Raw genomic sequence first — 20,737 nt, 5'->3', positions numbered from 1 at the left:
GAATTGTGAATACATCCAACCATTCTAGAGAGCTATTTGGAACTAGGCTGAAAAAGTTATCAAACTGAGCATAACCTTTGATCCAGAAGTGTTACTACTGGGCTTATATCCCAAAGAGATTTTAAAGAAGAGAAAGGGACCTGTATGTGCAAGAATGTTTGTGGCAGCCTTCTTTGTGGTGGCCAGAAACTGGAAACTGAGTGGATGCTCATCAATTGGAGAATGGCTGAATAAATTGTGGTATATGGACATTATGGATTATTACTGTTCTGTAAGAAATGACCAGCAGGATGATTTCAGAAAGGCCTGGAGATACTTACATGAACTGATGCTGAGTGAAATGAGCAGGATCAGGAGATCATCATATACTTCAACAACAATACTATATGATGATCAATTCTGATGGATGTAGCCATTTTCAACAATGAGATGAACCAAATCAGTTCCAATAGAGCAGTAATGAACTAAACCAGCTATATCCAGCGAAAGAACTCTGGGGGATGATTATGAACCACTACATAGAATTCCCAATCCCTCGATATTTGTCCTTCATTTTTGATTTCCTTCACAGGCTAATTGTATGCTGGAATTCTGTCTTCCTAGAAATCAGCCAGAGTCAGGATCACTAAATGTCTTTATTCTAGATCTTTTACGGTCAAGGTCAGGGGATTAAATCTAGTAATCTCCCCACACACACCTTCCTCCCTCCAACTCCAGGAGAGACAAGAGTGTGAGTATCATAATTTCCTCTTCCTCCTCCTCCTACTCCCACACATGTCACTTCCCTCTCTTTGTCCCACCAATAAAGTCAGCACAGAATAGCTGGGGAGGGTCAACCTTCAAACAAGTTAATAGGGAACTATCCAATTGCCAATTAGTCTCACGTGCTTCATTATCCAAGTGCATTTGCTCAGTTCTAGCCCTTTACAATTGTACAGTTTCAAAGTCCGATTCTTTTTGTACAGGAGAATAACTGTTTGGACATGTATACATATGTTTAATTTAATTTATACTTCAACATATGTAATGTGCATTGGTCAGCCTGTCATCTGGGGGAGGGGGGAGGGGGAAGAGGGGAAAGGTTGGAACAAAAGGTTTTGCAACTATCAATGCTGAAAAATTACCCATGCATATGTCTTGTAAATTAAAAGCTATATAATAATAAAAAGTTTAAAAAATAAAGTAATAATTAGGTTTATATTTCCCTCCACCAATTTCTAATTTTTTTAAAATTATGATTTCCTCCCCTTCTGCTGCACATACACTATTATGTCTCTTCTGTTACTTCACTCTTCCCCCCCCCTAAAAAAAAAAAAAGTGTTACTGTTCCCACTGGCTCTCCTCTCATTAATTTCCTTTCTTCTTTTGTTACTGATGAAGTTTCAAGAATTCAAGAAGTCATCTGTAACAAATTCCTGAATTCAAATGCATCTTCTAGTCAAGGGGAGTAGTTTATTATGATGTCATAAGGGGGGGGCAAAGTTCCTTACAAACCTGTCATTTACAGGGGGAAAGATGCCATAGGACTGCCAAAGTTCCTAATGAATTTGCCACTGACAAGGGGAAAGTTGGGAATAATAATCTGAAGCTATAAGGCAGGAAAAATTCCTAATGAATTTGAGATTAACAAGGGTAAAAGTGGCAGGGAAAGTTCCCCAGCCAAACTCTCCATTAACAAGGGGAAAGATTATTATTATGCCACTGATGGGGGTTGAGGTCCCTTTAAGATTCCTTTCTAATTGCCCAACCCATGGCTGACCTTGATTCACAAATCCTGGTCAAAGGCACCCTTTGAATATCTGGGCCCAGCCCCACTATCAGCTCAGCTTCCCCCAGCCCTCCCCTGATCTGAGCTAACTGAAAAGCCCACCAAGAACTTGGAACTGCCCACAAGCTTTTGGGTATAAAAGAGGTGAACTGGACCGCCCTCTTCACAGGAGCCCTCCCAGCCAACGCCCGGTATCCTTCCAGCCATGTAGAGGTTCCTGCCCGCCCAGCGGCCACCTTTCTCGCTGAACTTTACTTCCAAATTTCTACAATAAACCTTTTATTTGTCAATCTAGGTTTTCAGGCCTTTAAATTCATTTACAGGGGACACTGCACCTCATGGGATTATCTATGCGGGAGAAATGGGGTTCCCCCTTTCCTTTCCCTCATTACCACGAGGCAGACAAACTTCTTAAGGAACTCATTATTATAAGGTGAGCAAAGTTCCTAAAGAACTCACAATTTAATAGTAGAAAGTGGGGGGAGGATCTTTTATAGTATAAAAAATAACCTTGGGGGTTGACTTCTATAGCTTGGCCTCCTGATTGAATCCAATAACTATGGGGTCAAGATGATCCTGTCAGTGCTCCCTCCCTACGGCCCATCTAGACACTGGGACATGGTCTTTTTCTGCAGTCTCATTCACCTCTTCCCCTTTGTTTTGTTTATTACTCTTTTAACTGCTGCTGTTGACTGATTTTTTATTCATCTTTTTTACTTCAGTGAGTCTGATAGATTCTCCAATCTTTAGTCCTGAAGACTTCCTTCTCTTCCTCCTTTCCTTTCCTTTTCTTCCTTCTCTCCTTCCTCCTTTCCCCCCTTTCTTCCCCTCACTTTCATTTTGGCAGCAGTTTGGAGGAGAGTTGGGGGCAGGGGAAGAACCACAACGCAGGAGGATCAACACAAGGCTATTCAACAGTCAGGCTGGGAAGCTAGGAAGGCCTACGCCTGGGTGGTCCCAATGTGAGTGGAGGGAAGAGGAGGCTTATGGGAAAGATGCTGAGGAACTAAAAAGGTCTGCAAGTGGCAAGTGGTGAGCGGGGGCGGGGGAGCGAGGGAAAGCGAGGAGTCGCGGATGACAGTGCTACGAGCTTCAGTAACTTCGGGAGGTGGTCCATGGGCACTGCAGAGACGGATCTGGCGGAGTGGGGAAGATACTAAGCTCCGCACTAGACACGTGGAATCATTAGTGGAGAATTCCAGTGTTCAGCCTAGGCTCATCTCGCGCCTCCTGCCAGGGAGTGGCTGATTGGTTCCTCCTCCCGCTTCTTCTCTCTCCCCCTCCCGCGAGGCTCGGACGGACTCCATTGCTCCTCCCCCATCTTTGGCTCTAAAGTCACTGATTGGTTCTTTTGGTTCACTGGACCGCTTTTAAACGCCTCGCCCCCATTTCCGAGGCGTTGATTGGTCTCCTCATCCGGAGGGGGGCCAACTCGACTTTATTACCGAAAAGATGAATTCAGACATAAAACAATGAAATAGCTATTTCTAATTTTTGGCACCACAAAATAATGGATAGGAACGAACATGACGTAGTCCAGTTTGGTACACTTAATCGTCTAGGCGACTGGGGGGCCTCGCGTTTATATATGGGGCGTGGCTAGAGTCGTTTCATGGCAGCCAATCAATTCCTCCTGCTCCTGGAAAGAGAAGGCCGTAAATCGGGGTTTTTGGGATTTGTAGTTTCTTTTTTCAAAAAAAAAAAAAAAAAAAAAAAAAGCCACTCTGCGCAGGCGCAGGCGCAGTCTCCAGGCCAAGGATGCGCGCGGATTTTAGTCGCCATTAGAATAGCACAGATTTAGGGACCCTGTTCCCGGGTCCTGAGATGTAGCTCCGCGTGTTACCAAGCCGAGCAGGGCCCTTTCGCCAGGTAGTTGGGGACTTAGGAAAGGGATCGAAACCCAGCATTTGGGGAACGGGGTTTACGGCCTCTGAACCTTCTTAATCTGTGAGGCCGCGGAATGAGGGGGTCTGTAAAGCATCAAGGGGCGGGGCCGCTGGAGGAGAGGCGTGAGGGGCGGGGCTTCTGGGGGAGAGGCTGAGGGGGCGGGGCTTCTGTGAGAGGCTTTGTGGAGGCGGGGGAGAGGCATTAAGAAATCTGGGAGTGGGGGTCACTGGGGAGCATCAAGGGGCAAGACCTCTGGGGACACCAAAAGTTTGGGTTGCTGGGGAGTAGACATCAAGGGGTGGGGAATCTGGGGGAGAACCAAGAAGGCCTGTGGTGCTGGGGGAAAGTCATTAAGAGGTTGGGGGGGATTCCGGCCTTTGAGGCTTCTTAATCTGTGAGGCCACGGAATGAGGGGTCTGTAAAACATCAAGGGGCGTGGCCTCTGGTGGAGATGCATGGGATGGGGCTATTGGGGAGGGGGCATCTAGAGACATCAGAGGGGCAGGACACTGGGGAGGAAGCATGGGGGATGGGGGTTTTGGTGGAAAGTCTTGGCTTGGTGGGGGGAGTTGAGAGGGGGAGGGGGGCAAAGGAGGTGGCTTGAGGGAGTTCCCCGTGATTGGGAGGCCCAGGGGCTCGGTGTTTGGTGTGAGGAGCCTTTGGTCGGGTTACAAATCTCTGAGGGGATAAAAGATGGGGGGGGCCCTGGGAAGGAGGATCAGGGCGGGGTCACTGAGAGCTGCAGAAATACTAAGTGAGGGAGGCAGTGAATATGAAGGAATAAGGCTGTGGAAGTGGAAAGGTTCAGGTGGAGTTACATTAGATGAATCTTTGAACCTATGAAAAGCATGGGAGAAATGCCTCGTCTGTGAGAGAGAGCAGTCAGAGTTCTGAGTCCAGCCCCCTCATTTTACTGGCCAGGATGCTGAGGTTCAAGTCCTCACAGATAACTGGCCCCCTCTGACTCCAAATCCTGTGCTCTTTGCAGCACTCCTGAGCAAGGAAATGAAGCACTGGAAGGGAAAAGGGGGGGGGCGGGGAAGACCGCTGTTTTAGGTCAGAAACTATGGGGTGAATGGTTTGGGGGATTTGGACTGGAGGATCTGCTTGGTTTCTCTTTTCCCCATTGATTTGTTTGCCACTGTTGTAAGATGCTCTGATTTAGGGCCAGTTTTCCTTGTAGGACTTAAAAGATGTGGAATGAAAGCTGAAACAAAGCAATTTCTTTTTTAATTTCCTCAACTGATCCCTCATTGTAATGGGAGATGCGGTATCCCGGAGGTTGTGCCAGGTTGTGATTGTGAGCTTTAAAGGCTGCTACTAAGATGGTAAAACTTGAAATATTGTTCCAGAAAGGGACTTCTTAATTGTGATCATCATAGCTAAAATTGTTTCGTGCTTTAAGGTTTGCAAAGTGTTTTATGTATATTATTTTACTGATGTGGATACTCTCCCCATGATACAAATTATAGCCCCTCCAGATCTAGAATTCTTTATTATGTCCCTCCCTGCACTTAGCATTCAGCCAAAGTTCTGGACTTTGTTTCTTGAACTCTACTAGCAGCAGAAGCAGGACCCAAAGTCATTTCCCCAAAGTGATAAGATCACAGGATCATAGTATTTAGAAACTGAAGAGATAATCTAATCTACTTTTATTATTTATTAGTGATGAAACAGGCCCAGAGGTGTTTTATGACATACCTAAGATGATTAGTCTTTCAATTTTTTTTTTTTTTTTTTTTTTTAACGCTTGTAGCTTTTACAAACACCATGGCCACATAGCCAATGGAAAGGAGAGCAGAGGTAGGACATGCATCTGGGTCTTCTAACTTCAAATCTAATACTCTTTATGTCTTACTACAGTTCCTTGATATAGTATCTTTCATATACATACGTCATAGTTTGTATAAGTATGTCCCTCTGGTTGTGATTCAGTGATACTGGTTTCTTTATTGTTCCTTGCACTAGTCTCCGTCTCCCAGCTGTGTGTATTTTCACTGGTTGTTCCTCATGTCTGGAACTCTCTCTCTCCTCATCACTGCAGCGACTTTTTCTGGCTTCCTTCAAATGTTAAGATCCCACTTTCTACAGGAAGACTTTTTCTGATCCCTTTCTTTTGAAAAAAATTTTCAATAGCATTTATTTTTCCAAATACATATAAAGATAGTTTTTGATATTCATTTTTGTAAGACTTTGTGTTCCAAATTTTTCTCCCTTCCTTCTTTACTCCCTTCTCCAAGACAGCAAGCAATCTGATACAGGTTAAATATGTGCAGTTCTTTTAAACATATTTCCCTATTTGTCATATTGTGTAAGAAAAATCTGACCAAAAGGGAAAAAACTGTGAGAAAGAAAAAAGTGAACCAAAAAAGGTGAAAATACCATGCTTTGATCTATATTCAGTCTCCATAGTTCTCTCTCTGAATGCAGATGGCATTTTCCATCCCAAGTCTATTGGAATTGCTTTGAATTACTGCATTGTTGACAAGAGCCAAGTCCATCACAGTTGAGCGTCACATAATCTTGTTCCTGTGTACAGTGTTCTTCTGGTTCTGCTCACTTCTCCCAGCGTCAGTTCATGTAGATCTTTCCAGGATTTTTTGAAATCAGCCTGTTCATCATTTCTTATAGAACAATAATATTCCATTGCATTCATATACCATAACTTATTCAACCATTCCCCAACTGATGGGCATGCACTCAATTTCCAGTTCCTTTCTACTACAAAAAGAGCTGCTAAAAACATTTTTGCACATGTGGATCCTTTTCCTTCTTTCATGATCTTTTTGGGTTATAAATCTAATAGTGAGACTTTGGGCATAGTTCCAAATTGCTCTCCAGAATGGGTGAATCATTTTCCAACTCCAACAATGCATTAGTATTCCATTTTCCCCCACATTCCCTCCAGTATTTATCATTATCTTTTCCTGTCTTCTTAGCCAATCTGAGATGTGTGAAGTGTTTTCTTAATTTGCATTTCTCTAATCTGTAGTGATTTAGAGCGTTTTTTAAATGACTAGAAATGGCTTTAAGTTTTTCAACTGAAAATTATCTGTTCATATCCTTTGGTCATTTATCTGGTCCCTTTCTTAGTGCTAGTGGCTTTCCTCTGTTGATTATTTACAATTTTTCCAGTAAATAGCTTGTTTGTGGTTTACAGCTCCTTATCCCATTAAACTGTGAGCTTCTTGAGCAAGCACTATTTTGTTTTTGTTTTTGCCCTTCCTCGTATCCCTAGCCCTTATAGGGTTTCTGGCTTATAGTGGAAGCTTAATGAATACTTGTTGACTGACAGCTGTTTCTGTGTGTTTCTGCCCACAGTGTACCTTAGTAGAATGTGTGCTACTTAGCTTGTATCTGAAGAAGATACAGATATGAATAGCACAGTGAGGAGGAAAGATGCTGGAGACATAGCATCCTTGAATGAAGAAATGGCCACATCCTCAAATCCTCAAATTGAACAAGATAAGGTCCCAAGTATGGAGGATACTAGGGATCAGGAAACAAGAAGACGAAGAGACACATTAAACTCTGCAGTCTCCCATCAGAACTTGAGATGGTTTCAGCGCCCTGAAGTAGCTTCACCCCAGGAAGAGGAACTGAGCCAAATCCGGGAGCTTTGCATGCAGTGGATGGATCCCGAGACTCATGGCAAAGAGGATGTTTTAGATATGTTGGTGCTGGATCAATATGTGATTGTCCTGCCCAGAGAGATCATGACTTGGGTAAAGTCACAGCCTTCAGAGAACAGTGAGGAAGTAGAGATCCTCTTGGAAGATTTGAGCCAGATGTTTGAGGATAACGGTAAGAATTTCAGTAGGAATGGAGAGAGAAGTTCTTCTCAAGACATAAGAGGAAGTTAGACCTTGAAGTGAGAATAGAGCAAAGGATTATTTGGGAAGAATGTTGCCCATAAACTCTTAGACTTGGTCTCAGTAATGCAACTTCTCTAAATTACATCATGTATGATCATTTTCATTTTCCAGTGAAGGGGTTAAAGAACATATAAATGGTTATATAATTTCTTCAGATTGGTTAAACCAAAGTCAAGAGCCCCATTCCTCTTACCATTTACTCTTTTTTTTTTTTTTTTTTTTTTTTTTTTAAATGAGGCAATTGAAGTTAAGTGACTTGCCCAAGATCGAATAACTAGTAAGTATTAACTGTCTGAGGCCTAACTTGAACTCAGATCCTCCTGACTTCAGGGATGTTGCTCTGTGCACATTTATTTGTCCCCTTACTATTTGCTCTTTTAGCAAGCCATACTGCTTTTCTGATAGAAAAAGGTTCATTTAATTATCTGTGAATTTCTTTTTCCTTTCTGAATTAGTTCACTGATTCATCATATTATGTAAAATAGGAAATATTTGGAAAATATTTTCTTTATTTTAAAAAAAGAGATAATTGTATTACAGAGAATCTGAGTTATAACTTGCATATTATTGAATGATTTAGACACAGAACTGTGCATATTTTAATTCCTAGAGCAAAACTCAGTTCCTTTGCAGCACACTATAATTTTTGAATCAGAATTGGGCTTCTATTTTTCTCCATTTTTCACTCCTTTCCTCAATTGTAAGGGTGAGTGGGGACTGTTCCTAAATGATTTACTGTTGTTTTATATAGGAAGTGTTTAGGGGAATTTCTAGCCTCATGAGCCTTGAAAATATAAGATTGGGTTTCTTCATAGATTCACATTCTTTCCACAGTTCTGTCTTCTCAGGATTCTGCTGTTTCCCAGGATCAGAGCTCTGCAGAAAAGCGAGCAGCTTCTGTGTCTCTGCCAGATGAATCCCAGGTGAGTGGGAACCTTTGTTCTTTCCTGAAGTACCATGTAGAACTTGCATTCTTCAGGTATACATTTATTTTCTTTCCCCATCCTAGAATTAATGCATTGGGCCATACTAGTAGATAAGTCATGTCATGCTCAAATAGAATTAGGGCTACTAAACCATACATGAAGAGGCCCACATATTAACATTATTTAAACTCCATTATATTTTTATTTACTTTGTTAAATATTTCCCAATTATATTTAAATCTGGTTTGGGTATACTCAGGAATGTTAGGAGCCATTTGTTTGACCACTGAGTAAATGGTGTTTGTTATGTACAGTGATCTGCAGTTGCCTGGTATCCTCCCTTGGTACCCTTTCCCTCTTAATGTTCATTTAGTACAATGAAAGCCCCAGGAGGGTGGGGACTGCTTTGCTTTTGTCTTTGGTTAGAATGATGCTTTTCACATACTAGGTATTAAGTGTTTGTTAAATTGAATTCAGGCCTCATATACATAAAATTCTGCTAAGTTCTGTAAAGGATACAGAAAACAAAATAGAAAAATAGTTATTCCATCAAGAAGTTTGAATTTTCATTGGAGAAACCAGATAGACATTTTTCATGGTTAAGTACTTACATTGTTTTTTAAATGCAAAAATTAATTGGAATAGGCCATAAATGCTTTATGAGTTGAGAACCAGCAGATGAGTGTGAGCAAGAATAATCAGCAATGCCAAGTATAGGAAATAGAATTTAAGCTTGATTGGAAGAAAGAGTATGGGCCAGTTAGTGAGAATGAAGGTGAAGTAGATTATAGATGGGGGAACAAATCGAGCACAGATTATGGTGGGAACTCTTGTATTTTTATCCTGGCTGAAACAAATGGGATTTTGGGGGTAGAATGGGTAGAGTAGTTGAGCACAGGTTGCCCCTAGTCTTTCTTCACTACCTTCAGAGTAAGGGTGACCCCATGTCTTTAGCTCTGCAGGCTCACCCCATCTCAATCCTATAGGATTCTGGATATTTTACTGGAGGCCATGCCTTCCCCAAGCAGGATATATAGTAGAGAATTGTTTATTATTTGACTTGTAATTCTCAGAACTCTTTATACTGTGAGAATCAGTTATTAGTAGCATTACCTTTTGTAGAATTTCAGATTTGGTCCTTATGGAGAGGCTAGGGTTTTTTTTGTTTTTTTTTTCCCCCAGTATGTTTTTACTTTTCTAATTATATATAAAGATGGCTTTCAACATTCATTTTTGTAAAATTTTTCTCCCTCCCTTCTTAAGCTCTGTCCTCCCCAAAACAGCAAGCAATTTGATTTAGGTTATACATGTACAATCATCCTAAACATAGTTCCATATTAATCATGTGAAATAAAAATCAGAACAAAAGGAAAAACCCACAAGGAAGAAAAGGCAAGCAAACAAACAAAGGTGAAATTAGTATGCTTTGATCTACATTCAGTCTCCATAATTCTCTCTCTGAATGGGGATGGTATTTTCTATCCCAATACTTTTGGAATTGTCTTAGATCGTTGTGTTGCTGAAAAGAGCTAAATATTATATTGTAGTTGATTATTGCATAATCTTGCTGTTACTCTATACATTGTTCTTCTGGTTCTGCTCACTTCACTCAGCATTAGTTCATGTAAGTCCAGATTTTTCTAAAATTAGCCATATACCATAACTTATTCAACCATTCTCCAATTGATGGGCATCCACTTAATTTTCAGTTTCTTAACATTTTACATAAATATTTTTGCACATGTAGATCCTTTCCTCTCTTTTATGATCTCCTTGGGATACAGATCTAGTATTTGTTTTGCTGAAAGTAGGGACATATAGGTCTTTGGGCTTAATTCCAAATTGCTCTCCAGAATGGCTAGAGCAGTTTATAATTCCATCAACAATGCATTAGTGTCCCAGTTCTTGTACATTACTGGAGATGTTAGTTCTTGAATAAGTGGGAATGTTTTTGGTGTTTTTAGGACTCTGTGACATTTAAGGATGTGGCTATAATGTTCAGTCGAAAGGAATGGTGGCATTTGCAGCCAGCCCAAATGGAGATGTACAGGGATGTGATGATAGAGAACTACAATAACATGGTCTCTGTGGGTAAGAACAGTTTTACTGTGTGACTGCCCATTGCTTCCTCCTATATTAAAGGCTGTCAGACTGAAACAATTAACTGATGGCTAACTCAATGACTTTCCTCTTTCTTAGGCACCTAGACCAGTGATCCTCAAACATTTTAAATAGGGGGCCAGTTCACTGTCCCTCCGACTGTTGGAGGGCCGGACTATAGTAAAAGCAAAAACTCACACTCTGTCTCCGCCCCTCAGCCCATTTGCCATAACCTGGCGGGCCTAATAAATGTCCTCAGTGGCTGCATCTGGCCCTCGGACCATAGTTTGAGAACCCCTGACCTAGACAATAAATATATCTACTACTCCTGTTCCTGGGTGAAAGTCTGTCTCTCCTATCTTTTGTATTCCCAAGTTGTAACACATAAGGGTCCAACAGGAAGTACAAGCAAGCTAATTTGCTTTCAAATGAATTATGTACTCTGTTACCTTTCCCCTCAACTGCTTTTATTGTGCCCTAATGCTAAGTGTCCTCTAGGGCTCCTTTATACTCTCCTCTGCCCTTCCTATTTATTTATTTATTTATTTATTTTTTTTTTTTTGAAGCTGGGGTTAAGTGACTTGCCCAGGGTCACACAGCTAGGAAGTGTTAAGTGTCTGAGATCAGATTTGAACTCAGGTCTTCCTGAATTCAGGGCTAATGCTCTATCCACTGCGCCACCTAGCTGCCCCTGCCCTTCCTATTTCTTGCATGCTCTCAATTCTTTGATGAGGAAGGGGCAAAGATTGCATTTTGACATGGATCTTTATGTCCTTCTCATTTCTTTCTCCATGAGCAGGGCTTCTTACTTCTAAACCAGAGCTGATATCCCAGTTGGAGAGAGGGGAAGCGCCATGGATGCGGAGCAGAATTGTCTCCAGAGGTTCTGGTGCGGGTGAGTGAAAACTAGGCCACTGAGTCATTGCAGAGAAGAAACTTTTTCTCAACTGGGAAAGTGTTGGTTGGACATCTTTTACCTGTATCCTTATCTTAACCTTATTATATTATTTTCCTACCATCTCTTTTAAGTTACTCTTAAGTTTAGAGGAAGTAGTACCATTTCTCTTCCTTGAAGTTTGCCCTTCCACAGGTACTTTGGCTTCTGTTACATTCTACTTCCTTAAGCACACTGAACCCAGGGAAATCCCTGCTTCTAGCATCTTACAATTTTTTTTTTAATTGAAAATTTAATTAAATTTCTTTTAGACTCAGTTTTGTGAATTTTGAATTTTAATTTTAGCAAGATGGGGCACACTGCCATTATGCACAGCATCTATGACAGATTCAGGATGACACTTCTCAGTCCATTAAATCATTTGAAAGGAGTCTATTTGCTTGACTACTTTGATCATGTGGTCTGTCTTCATTAAACTTTTTCATGTGGAATCACAACAAAACTATTGTGTACATATGAACCAAAATGTCATTTTTTGGATGATTTTAAGATTAGTATTACAAACAAAATCCTTTCAGTCTGATCACCAGTAACTGAGGAAAGTTATTTGCAAATTAACTAGAGTGTTATTTCTCATGACAGTGATTATATGGAATTTTCAATAAGAAACATTAATATTTTAAAATTTAATTTAATCTTTCCTTTTTTTTTTTTAAAGTTTGTAGTATTTATACTTCTGAAGTTGTTAAAGCTTAAAACTGCCCTAAGACTTTGGGGGTACCCTATGTTTTGGTCTGCCTATATTATTTTTTAATTTGTATTTTTAATATTTAATAAGCTTAAATTTTATTTTTTTTCATTGAACTAAAATCTCCCTTTTCTCCCTCCTACTTCACCACCTCTCATTGAAAAAAAGAAAAAGTCCTGATAACAAATAGTAATCAAACAAAACAAATTCCCACATTGTTCATGTTTTAAAAAAAAGTCTGTTTCATTTTATGTTCTGAATATATCACCTTTCTGTCTGGAGGTACATAGCATGTTCCATCATTAATCCTCTGGTTGGACATTGTATTGATCAGAGATCGTAAGTCTTTTAAAGTTGTTTCTTTTTTCAATATTGTTGTTATTGTATAAATCGTTCTCCAGCTTCAGCTTGCTTTTCTTATCAGCAATTCATAATAGCCTTCCCAGATTTCTCTGAAACGATGTCCTTCATTTTCATTCAACTTATGGCATATCATATTCATTTACCATCACTAGTCCAGCCACTTGGCACCATCTTAGTTTCCAGTTTTTTGCCATCATGTAAAGAGCTGCTATAAATAATTTTGTACATAGGGATCCATTTATTCTTTCTTTGATCTCTTTGAGGAATAGATCTAGCAGTAGTGTCATTGAGTACATAGTTAATAATTTTTTGTTCAAATTGTTTTCTAGACAGTATCAGTAGTCTATCAATCTGTTTTCCCACAGCCCCCTCCAGCATTTGCTTTTTTGTCAACTTTGACAATTCATGGGTATGAGGTGGAGCTTCAGAGCTATTGTGCATTTCTCTAAATATTAGTGATTTAAAGCATTTTTAATATAGCTTTTTGATAGTTTGGATTTCTTCTTCTGAAAACTGATTTTCATATTTTTTGGTCATTATTAATTAAGGAATGGTGTTTGCAAATTTGAATCAGTTCTTTATATTGCCTTATATTCTTTAAAAATACATTTACTTGACTCTGCCCATTCTAGATATTTTCTCTTTCCTTTCATTCTTTTATTTCTTATAAACTGTGTTGTACAATTATATGTCTAAAGTCACATAAGGCAGTAATGGTCAAACCAGAAATCAAACTTAGGGGATGATAATATTTTTCTGCTACTTTTTTTTAAACATTTGTGAGGTCAGTTGTGATAATTTATATGAAAGATTTTCAATTCCAGATTGCTGTGTAAATGTACATTATCATTATTTTTAATCTGAATTCCTTCAAATGTATTGTGAATACCATTTATCTTTACTGCTGGGTTCCTCAACATAACTTTCTAATATTGGGATTTTCCAGGGGCTAACAGATAATCTTGAGGGCAGACAGAATCACTGTAGGAATTAAAGAGAGATAAAGATAAAGTGTCCCCAGTACTATACTACAACTCTCTTAGAAGTAAGATCAAGAATAACTTAGAGCCTGAGAAAAGTTAGACCATCTAGAAAGGAAAGACATAAAGTTAGTTAACTTTTGTTCATTGTTTTATTGTTCTCATGACCTTCAAAAATTTATCTACACTAAATAATGAGGAATTATTGTATGGCAGTTTTCTTTTTTCTTCAACAAAATGTATGAGGGACATTTCCATGTTTTATTTCTTTCAGGTTCTGAGACCAGGTTTGTTACAAAAGAATCAACTCCAAGACAGGGCATTTATTTGAAAGATTCGTCTCAGGAGAGGTTCTTGAGAGATGGTCCCTGTGCCTCTACATTAGGAAGAGCCTTGAAATGTGAGGAGGACAGGTTGGAAAAGCAGCAAGACAACCAAGAGAGACAATCTGGTCAAGTAACAGTAGAACAGGAGAAAACTTCGAAAGTGAGAAGACCTAGATGTAATATATTTAGGAAATACTTCAGGCCAGGGTCAGGCCTTGTTACAAAAAAGAAAGTTCCTACAGGAACAAATCTCCATAAATATATTAAGCATAAAATGAGCCTCAAACAGTATTTAGATCTCGTTAAAAGTAAAATGGCAACTCCAGAGAAGAAACCCAATTTTAAGGTAAGGCCAAAAACCCGAAGTTATTACTCAAACCTTTTTAAGTCTCGTAGAATACCTCCTGGGGAAAAAGGTTATAAATGTAAAGCATGCGGGAAAACTTTCATCTACAATTCATCTCTTACTCGACATCTGAGAATCCATACCGGGGAGAAACCCTACAAATGTTATGAATGTAAGAAGAGCTTTAGGCGTCGCTCATTTTTTAATCTACATAAGAGAGTTCATACTGGAGAGAAACCTTTTAAGTGTAATGAATGTAATAAAGCTTTCATCCGGGACTCATCCCTTTTTAAGCATCAAATAATTCATACTGGAAAGAAGCCTTTCAAGTGTAATGAATGTAAGAAAGCCTTTACCCAGAGGGGGCTACTTACTGAACATCAGAGGATTCATACTGGAGAGAAACCCTTTAAATGTGACGTGTGTAAGAAAGACTTCAGCCACAAATCATCCCTTATTCAACATCAGAGAATTCATACTGGAGAAAGAACTTTCAAGTGTAATATATGTGAAAAGGCTTTCAACCAGAGCACCCGCCTAACTGAACACAAAAGAATTCATACTGGAGAGAAACCGTATAAGTGTAATAAATGTGAGAAGGCCTTCACTCAAAGAACACATCTCAATGAGCATCAGAGAGTTCATACTGGAGAAAAGCCCTATAAATGTAGTCATTGTGAGAAAGCTTTCAGCAACAGCTCATCCCTTACTCAACATCTTCGAATTCATACTGGAGAGAAACCATATAAATGTAATCAATGTGAGAAGGCCTTCAGTCAAAACTCATCCCTTATCATACACCTGAGATTCCATAGTGGGGAGACACCTTTTAAATGTAAGGACTGTGGGAAGGCCTTCAGCCGTAACTCATCTCTTACAAGGCATCAGAAAACTCATAGTGGAGAGAAACCTTTCAAGTGTAATGAATGTGGGAAAGCCTTTGGTCGGAACTCATCCCTTACCGACCATCAGAAAATTCATACTGGAAAGAAACCTTATAAGTGTAATGACTGTGGAATATCCTTCAATCAGAATACTCGCCTTATTGAACATCAGAGAATACATACTGGAGAAAAACCCCACAAATGTGATCTGTGTAAGAAAGCCTTCAGAAGTAGTTCAGCTGTTCTCAGGCATCAGAGAATTCATAGTGGAGATTAACTGGGAGTAGGATCATACATGGGGAAGCTTCCGTCATGCTAGTCACTTATTACATACCACAGAGTCATACCATCACAATCTGCCACTTGGGATTTTTAAAGAAAGATTTCCCTTTTCCTTATAGTACACTGCTTTCAAGCGACAGATTTGCGTGAGTTAAAGCAGGAAGGAGCATTGTTACGAGATCTATAGTAGTAGAAGTACCAAGCCTTCTAGAGTAATAAAAGGAGGAATCTTTATTAAGTTTCCAATTAGTATTAGAACAAGTGGGTAGTATCTGTGAGTAAAGGGATAAAAAACATCCTGCTAAAGTAATTGCATATTTTAAAAGTACTTCTGTGACTTTTGGTGAGTGTAAACTAGTTGTGAAATATTTTCAGATTCTTGTACATTTCACCCTGAAAGAAGTTCCTAGTGGTAGATGGACTAGTGAAGAGTGGGGGCTGGCACTAGATCTAAAAGATGGAGGGGATGAAGCAGGATCCCCTAGTTTAGGAGTAAGAAAGATAGAAAGTTGTTTTGCAGCAAAAAAAAAAACTCATATCTTTTCTCTCTCAAGATAGTTGTGGGAGTTATGATAGATATATTCTTTGGTTTCTTGTCAGTCTCTTCACTGTACCCCAGGGTTCCAGTGCAATGCCCTATGCTGCCTTCTGACCACCCAAAGTCCTTCACTGTATCCTCCACTCATCACTATATTCTTCCACAATGTATTACATTCTAGAATTACAACTTTCCTGCTTCTTCTCATTAAGATTTCTGTTTCCTCAGTGCATCTTAATATGGAAAGTCAATTTTCACTCCATTCCCAAGATTTAGCTTCCAGTCTGTTCCTTGGAGTTTGAACTATGACTTATTGGGGGATATTGCCTTCCTTGACCCACAGATTCCAGCCATGTCTGATTCCAGCCTTTCCAAAACAAAGATTTTACATCTTTGGAATAGGATCAGAGGAGATAAGCTAAAAGCAGTCTGGATTTTGGGCCATGAAGTTTCCCCAAGTTCCTCTCTTTTTTTGTTCCTGTCTGTTCTTGTCTTCTTTCCTCAGAATCCTCTTTTGCTTATTTTGAATCAGGTATTAGTAACTAAAGCAACATTTTTGGCAGCATTATGGTATACATCTAGAGTGGGAGGACCTTAGAGAATGTCTAGTCCAACTAGTTCATCTTATTGATGATAGAACAGGGTCATGCAGGTGATAAGTATCAGAGGCAGGATTCAATTACAGGCCCTGTGACTTCAAATCTAATGTTCCTTTCACTGCATCTCCATTGAGCAGGGAATTCTCAGCATCACCAGGCTAGTTGAAAAAGTGATTGCCAGGAGACCAGAAAGATACAATCTTTGCCTTTCTCCCTTAACTATGGTCTCTTTCCAAGAATGTTTGCTTTACTTTAGTTCCTATGATTAACCGTTTTCAAATTTGTAATTAGGTCCTCCTCCTCCTCCATCATGACATCATCATGATAACAGTATTTTCCAGTTTACAAAGTACTTTCGGATAACAACCTGTTTAGCTGTCCTCTTCTAGGGACCAGTTATTCTTTCCTTTCAAACTCAGTCCCACTCAGGTATTAGCTAATAACTCAGGTGTGAGTTGATGAGTAGTTAAATGGTAACTCCCTCACTTATAACTTGAAACAGTGGGATTATGGTTAGCAACTATTTCCCATGGTTTTTCCCACCTATTTATCGTACCCTGGGGATAGCTTTGGTAACAACAAATTGCCTCACCCTGTAAAAACAAAGCTCTATTGCTTTTCTCTGAAACTCAATTCCCTAGATCAAGTTGATTTCAGAACCTTAACAGGCCTTGTGTTTCACTAGCTTTTAAACTGTCTCTGTCTCCCTTACTCTTAGTTAAATCTTACATTGCAGAACTAGCTATTAGGGTGATTTAGATTTCATTTTCTAACTGATTCCAAGTTTAGCCTTATAGCTAACATGTTCTTGTTTCTTAGTGTTCTTTCCTCTACATCTTAGGTTACTTTATAATCTTAAGCTACATGAGAGGTACAGAGTCCAAAGTGAGTGAGGTTATAGTCTTATTAACTTCTGTTATAAGTGGAAGCTATCTCAATTTCTATATTCAATTTAGGGTATCAGTTTTAGGAACACTTTTGGCACATGCAGAAGAAGGTGGATGTAGTGTTGTGGATGTTAAAGGTAACAGATTGTGCCATGTGAAGAACTATTGAAGGAAATGAAGTATTTAGCTTAGTTATGGTTGTCAAGTTATTTGACTCGTCAAGTATTTGTATCAGTTTTTTCTCCTTGGTCTAAGAAAACAAGATTAGGAGCAACTCTTGAGATTCTCTAATGTATTTTCTCTAAACCTTAAAGCTAATTTTGCAAAGGTGTGAGGGAAAAAAAAAAAGCCAGCTATAGAAGAAAAATGGCTTTGAGTTTTCAACTTGGAGAATTTCCAATAATGATCAAAGGAGATTTTCTCTACCAAATGGAGGTAGATAGGTCTTGCCTCAGAGAAGGTAGACTGCTGGAGGTCAGGTTTTTGGTGCCTTATTTTCCTCATAGCCCTAAGTGTAGGGCCGTGCCTATGTTGACCTCTCCCAAAGATTTGTTGATTCATTCATTATAATCAAAAGATTCTAGTCATTTAAATCCCTTCAAAACCTTTTTGTAGGGTGCCCCTAGAATTGTAATCAATCAAAATGTAACTGCCAACTCAAACTTTTTCTTTTAAGTCTTTAAGTAGATGGCTTTAATTAGGTAGAGCAAGTCTAGCCATGGTCCTTTTGGCTCCAGTCAGTGGGGACTTGAAATTCAGGTGTCAGGGAGCATAGGAGTATCTCCAGAACAAACTGTCTATTGGAAAGGAATTTTTTCATCATCTTTTATCCAATGCAAGGAAATCTATCAAGATTGAATCAACTGAAGCAATATGAGTCTTTACTTTCTTTGTTCATTTCCATGTTTACTTTTGGATACCTCTTCCTGAGTTTATAAGTCTTCATAGAGTCTTTTTCACTAAAGACTAGACATCCCAAGCAGCTCTGGTGGGCTTGATCCTTTAAGACTTAAACATTGCCCCAGATGAGGCTGTCAGAACTAAGGTTGGGCAGATGGGCATTGAGACATGTATTTAGCAGCCCCATTCTCTTATCTCTTGGCCAACTATTCCTGGCCTTGATTCTGTGACTCACCTTTAGCATTGCTTATTGCATACAGAAGGCAGAACAATGAGCTGTGAGAGAAAGACAGATTCAAACGTCATGTAAGGAAGAACTTCCAACAGTGACAACTATAGAATGTAGAATGGAAATTCCTCTTCACAAGAGATGTTCAGAAAGAGTTGGGATGCTTGCATGTTAGAGATATTGTAGAGGTCATTCCCTTTGGAGTTTATGAGTTAGACTAAATAAGTCCTTCGAAGTCCTTTACAACCCTGAGCATGTGATTCTTCTGTTCATTCGGGTGGACCTTCCTTGGATCAATCAATTCAAGTATCCACCCATGTTTAGACTTCCCCCATTCTTCAAGAGCCTTTGACTGGCTCCCAGTCATGCTGTAATAAGCTCCTTTTGCAAGCTGAGATTCTGGTTAATCACTCCTTAGTTAGAGTTCTAAGTCAGAAGTTCACTATATCTCCCAAAACAGAAGCTGTGTTCTGTGTATTGCTGGCTTTGCTGTTATAGTGGTTAGTTTTTGTGCTTAGCAGCAAACTTGCACCTCAAGATTTTTATTGGAGGATTTGGTATGACTTCCATTGGCTTATTGTATAATCAAGAGAAGCTATTGTATCTTCTGAGCTTGTTCTGCTTTTCTAAATGGAGTCATACCTTTTTCCCTTTTAAGGATTTGATATGACTTCCACTGGCTTATTGTATAATCAAGAGAAGCTGTTATTATCTTCTGAATTTGTTTTGATTTTCTAAATGGAATCATATCTTTTCCCTTTCAAATATTGTTGCATGGGAAGACCAATTCTGCTTAACTCAGATCAGTAAGGAAAAAGTGGGAAAGAAGGTAGTGTGGTCCCCTGCTTATGCCCCACTGGTTAAACACCACAGAGTTATGCAGGGTCTCATGCTTCGTACTAGTAATGTTTTTTGTTTTTTCTTCAAATACTCTTGCACAGGAAGGGCTTTCTGGCAGAATGGAAAAGAGCTGGGTTTGGAGGCATAGGACTCAGGTTGAGACTTTGAATATCATCCTTTTTCTTAGCCTCATCTGCCACCTGTGAAATGAGCAGCTAGATAAAATGGCTTCTGAGTTTCCTTCCAATACAAAATCTCTGAACTTGGAATCTACTAAAGTTGGGTTTCCTCCCATTCTAGAGGCACTGGGACGTGGTCCAGATAGCCCTGGACTTGGTGCCAGAAGACCCAGCTCCATGTCTCTGCTTTGCCACCAAATAGGTGGATGGTACTCAACAAGGTAGGTCATAGTTTAGTTTTGATAATAAAGTGGTATAACATACGTAAACTGACACGATATAATGTCAGCTTTAGTATTTGTTGTTTTCCCTGTAGGAATAGGCTGAGACTTGAGTAGGGTGAAGAAGCATGATCATCCTGAGAAGTATCAGAGGCCTCTGTGCCTTTTAAGTGAGTTCCTCCCCTGCCCCATGACCTAAAATTGAACCACCCCAGGCCCCTAAGATCCTCATCCTGAGGAACCTTGGGCCCTATCCTGTCATAGCTCTTTATTTCCTGGGCCTTCTGATGTGGATCTCCTGGATGCTTATGCTTTTTATTCATTTTCCCAGATATTTTTGGTAAGCATCTCCTGCAGAGACCATGACTTGGGGAAAGATTTCCAGGGATAGGTAGCCTGACACCAGTAGGGGAAAAGCGGGGTGGGGAAAAGGGAGATGCAGTGCTCTTTCTATGTCTCATTGTCTGAATCCTGAGTAGTTTATACTAAGCCTTGTACTTAGTACAAATAATGTTTAGTTAAATAAAAGTTTGGTTATAATGATGATGGTCTTATTGTCTCACTTCTTACCTGTTTTAAATGAGAAGATCTTGCGAGGACTTTTTTCTTAAGTTTTGTTTTCAGGATATTAAACCGCTAGAAACAGAGGTTCTGCTGTCTTCTCTCATCTCCCTATATGTGTCTCTTGTTCCCATCCCCCTCCTCCTTATTCTCCAGTTCTCTTTCTCTTTTGGCAACAGGCAGAGAAACATGGGTATGAAAAGAGAAGAATTTGAAGAAGGAAACACAATGGGACTGAAAAGAATTGGAACAAATGTCTATCCTTTGAGCTACAATTAAATTTTAGGATAGTGGTTCTGAATGTAGTAGGGGATGCCTGGTACAAGCCCTTAAGTCCTTATGCAGGAAGGATACCTTTTGGTGGTTTGCGTTTCCACAACCATCTGTCCCTGTAGTTTCTAAG

At 39.6% G+C, this 20,737-nt stretch overlaps 1 protein-coding gene across 2 annotated transcripts; it reads left to right on the top strand.

The window, feature by feature from the left end:
• The first annotated feature begins 3,507 nt into the window (after nucleotides 1-3,507).
• On the top strand, nucleotides 3,508-20,316 carry LOC141561236 (uncharacterized). Of its 2 annotated transcripts, XM_074300583.1 has the most exons (7): nucleotides 3,508-3,637; nucleotides 5,412-5,458; nucleotides 6,977-7,459; nucleotides 8,365-8,453; nucleotides 10,421-10,547; nucleotides 11,356-11,451; nucleotides 13,817-20,316. In XM_074300583.1, exons 3-7 carry the CDS (start codon nucleotides 7,030-7,032, stop codon nucleotides 15,373-15,375), a joined length of 2,301 nt encoding a protein of 766 aa, XP_074156684.1. In that variant the 5' UTR covers nucleotides 3,508-3,637; nucleotides 5,412-5,458; nucleotides 6,977-7,029; the 3' UTR covers nucleotides 15,376-20,316. The 2 variants fall into 2 exon arrangements, with proteins under 2 accessions (XP_074156684.1, XP_074156676.1); XM_074300575.1 differs by lacking the exon at nucleotides 5,412-5,458.
• Nucleotides 20,317-20,737: the final 421 nt, after the last annotated feature.

This window comes from Sminthopsis crassicaudata, chromosome 1, assembly GCF_048593235.1.
Source record: "Sminthopsis crassicaudata isolate SCR6 chromosome 1, ASM4859323v1, whole genome shotgun sequence".
NCBI lineage: Eukaryota > Metazoa > Chordata > Mammalia > Dasyuromorphia > Dasyuridae > Sminthopsis > Sminthopsis crassicaudata.
Note: the sequence above shows the minus strand (reverse complement) of the source record. Positions and strands in the feature narration are given on the sequence as shown.

Coding starts and splice junctions, on each gene's coding strand:
- LOC141561236 (XM_074300575.1), top strand. CDS start 7,030: ATGAATAGCACAGTGAGGAGGAAAGATGCTGGAGACATAGCATCCTTG. Junction 7,460..8,364: donor CCAGATGTTTGAGGATAACG/GTAAGAATTTCA, acceptor TTCTTTCCACAG/TTCTGTCTTCTCAGGATTCT. Junction 10,548..11,355: donor CAATAACATGGTCTCTGTGG/GTAAGAACAGTT, acceptor CTCCATGAGCAG/GGCTTCTTACTTCTAAACCA.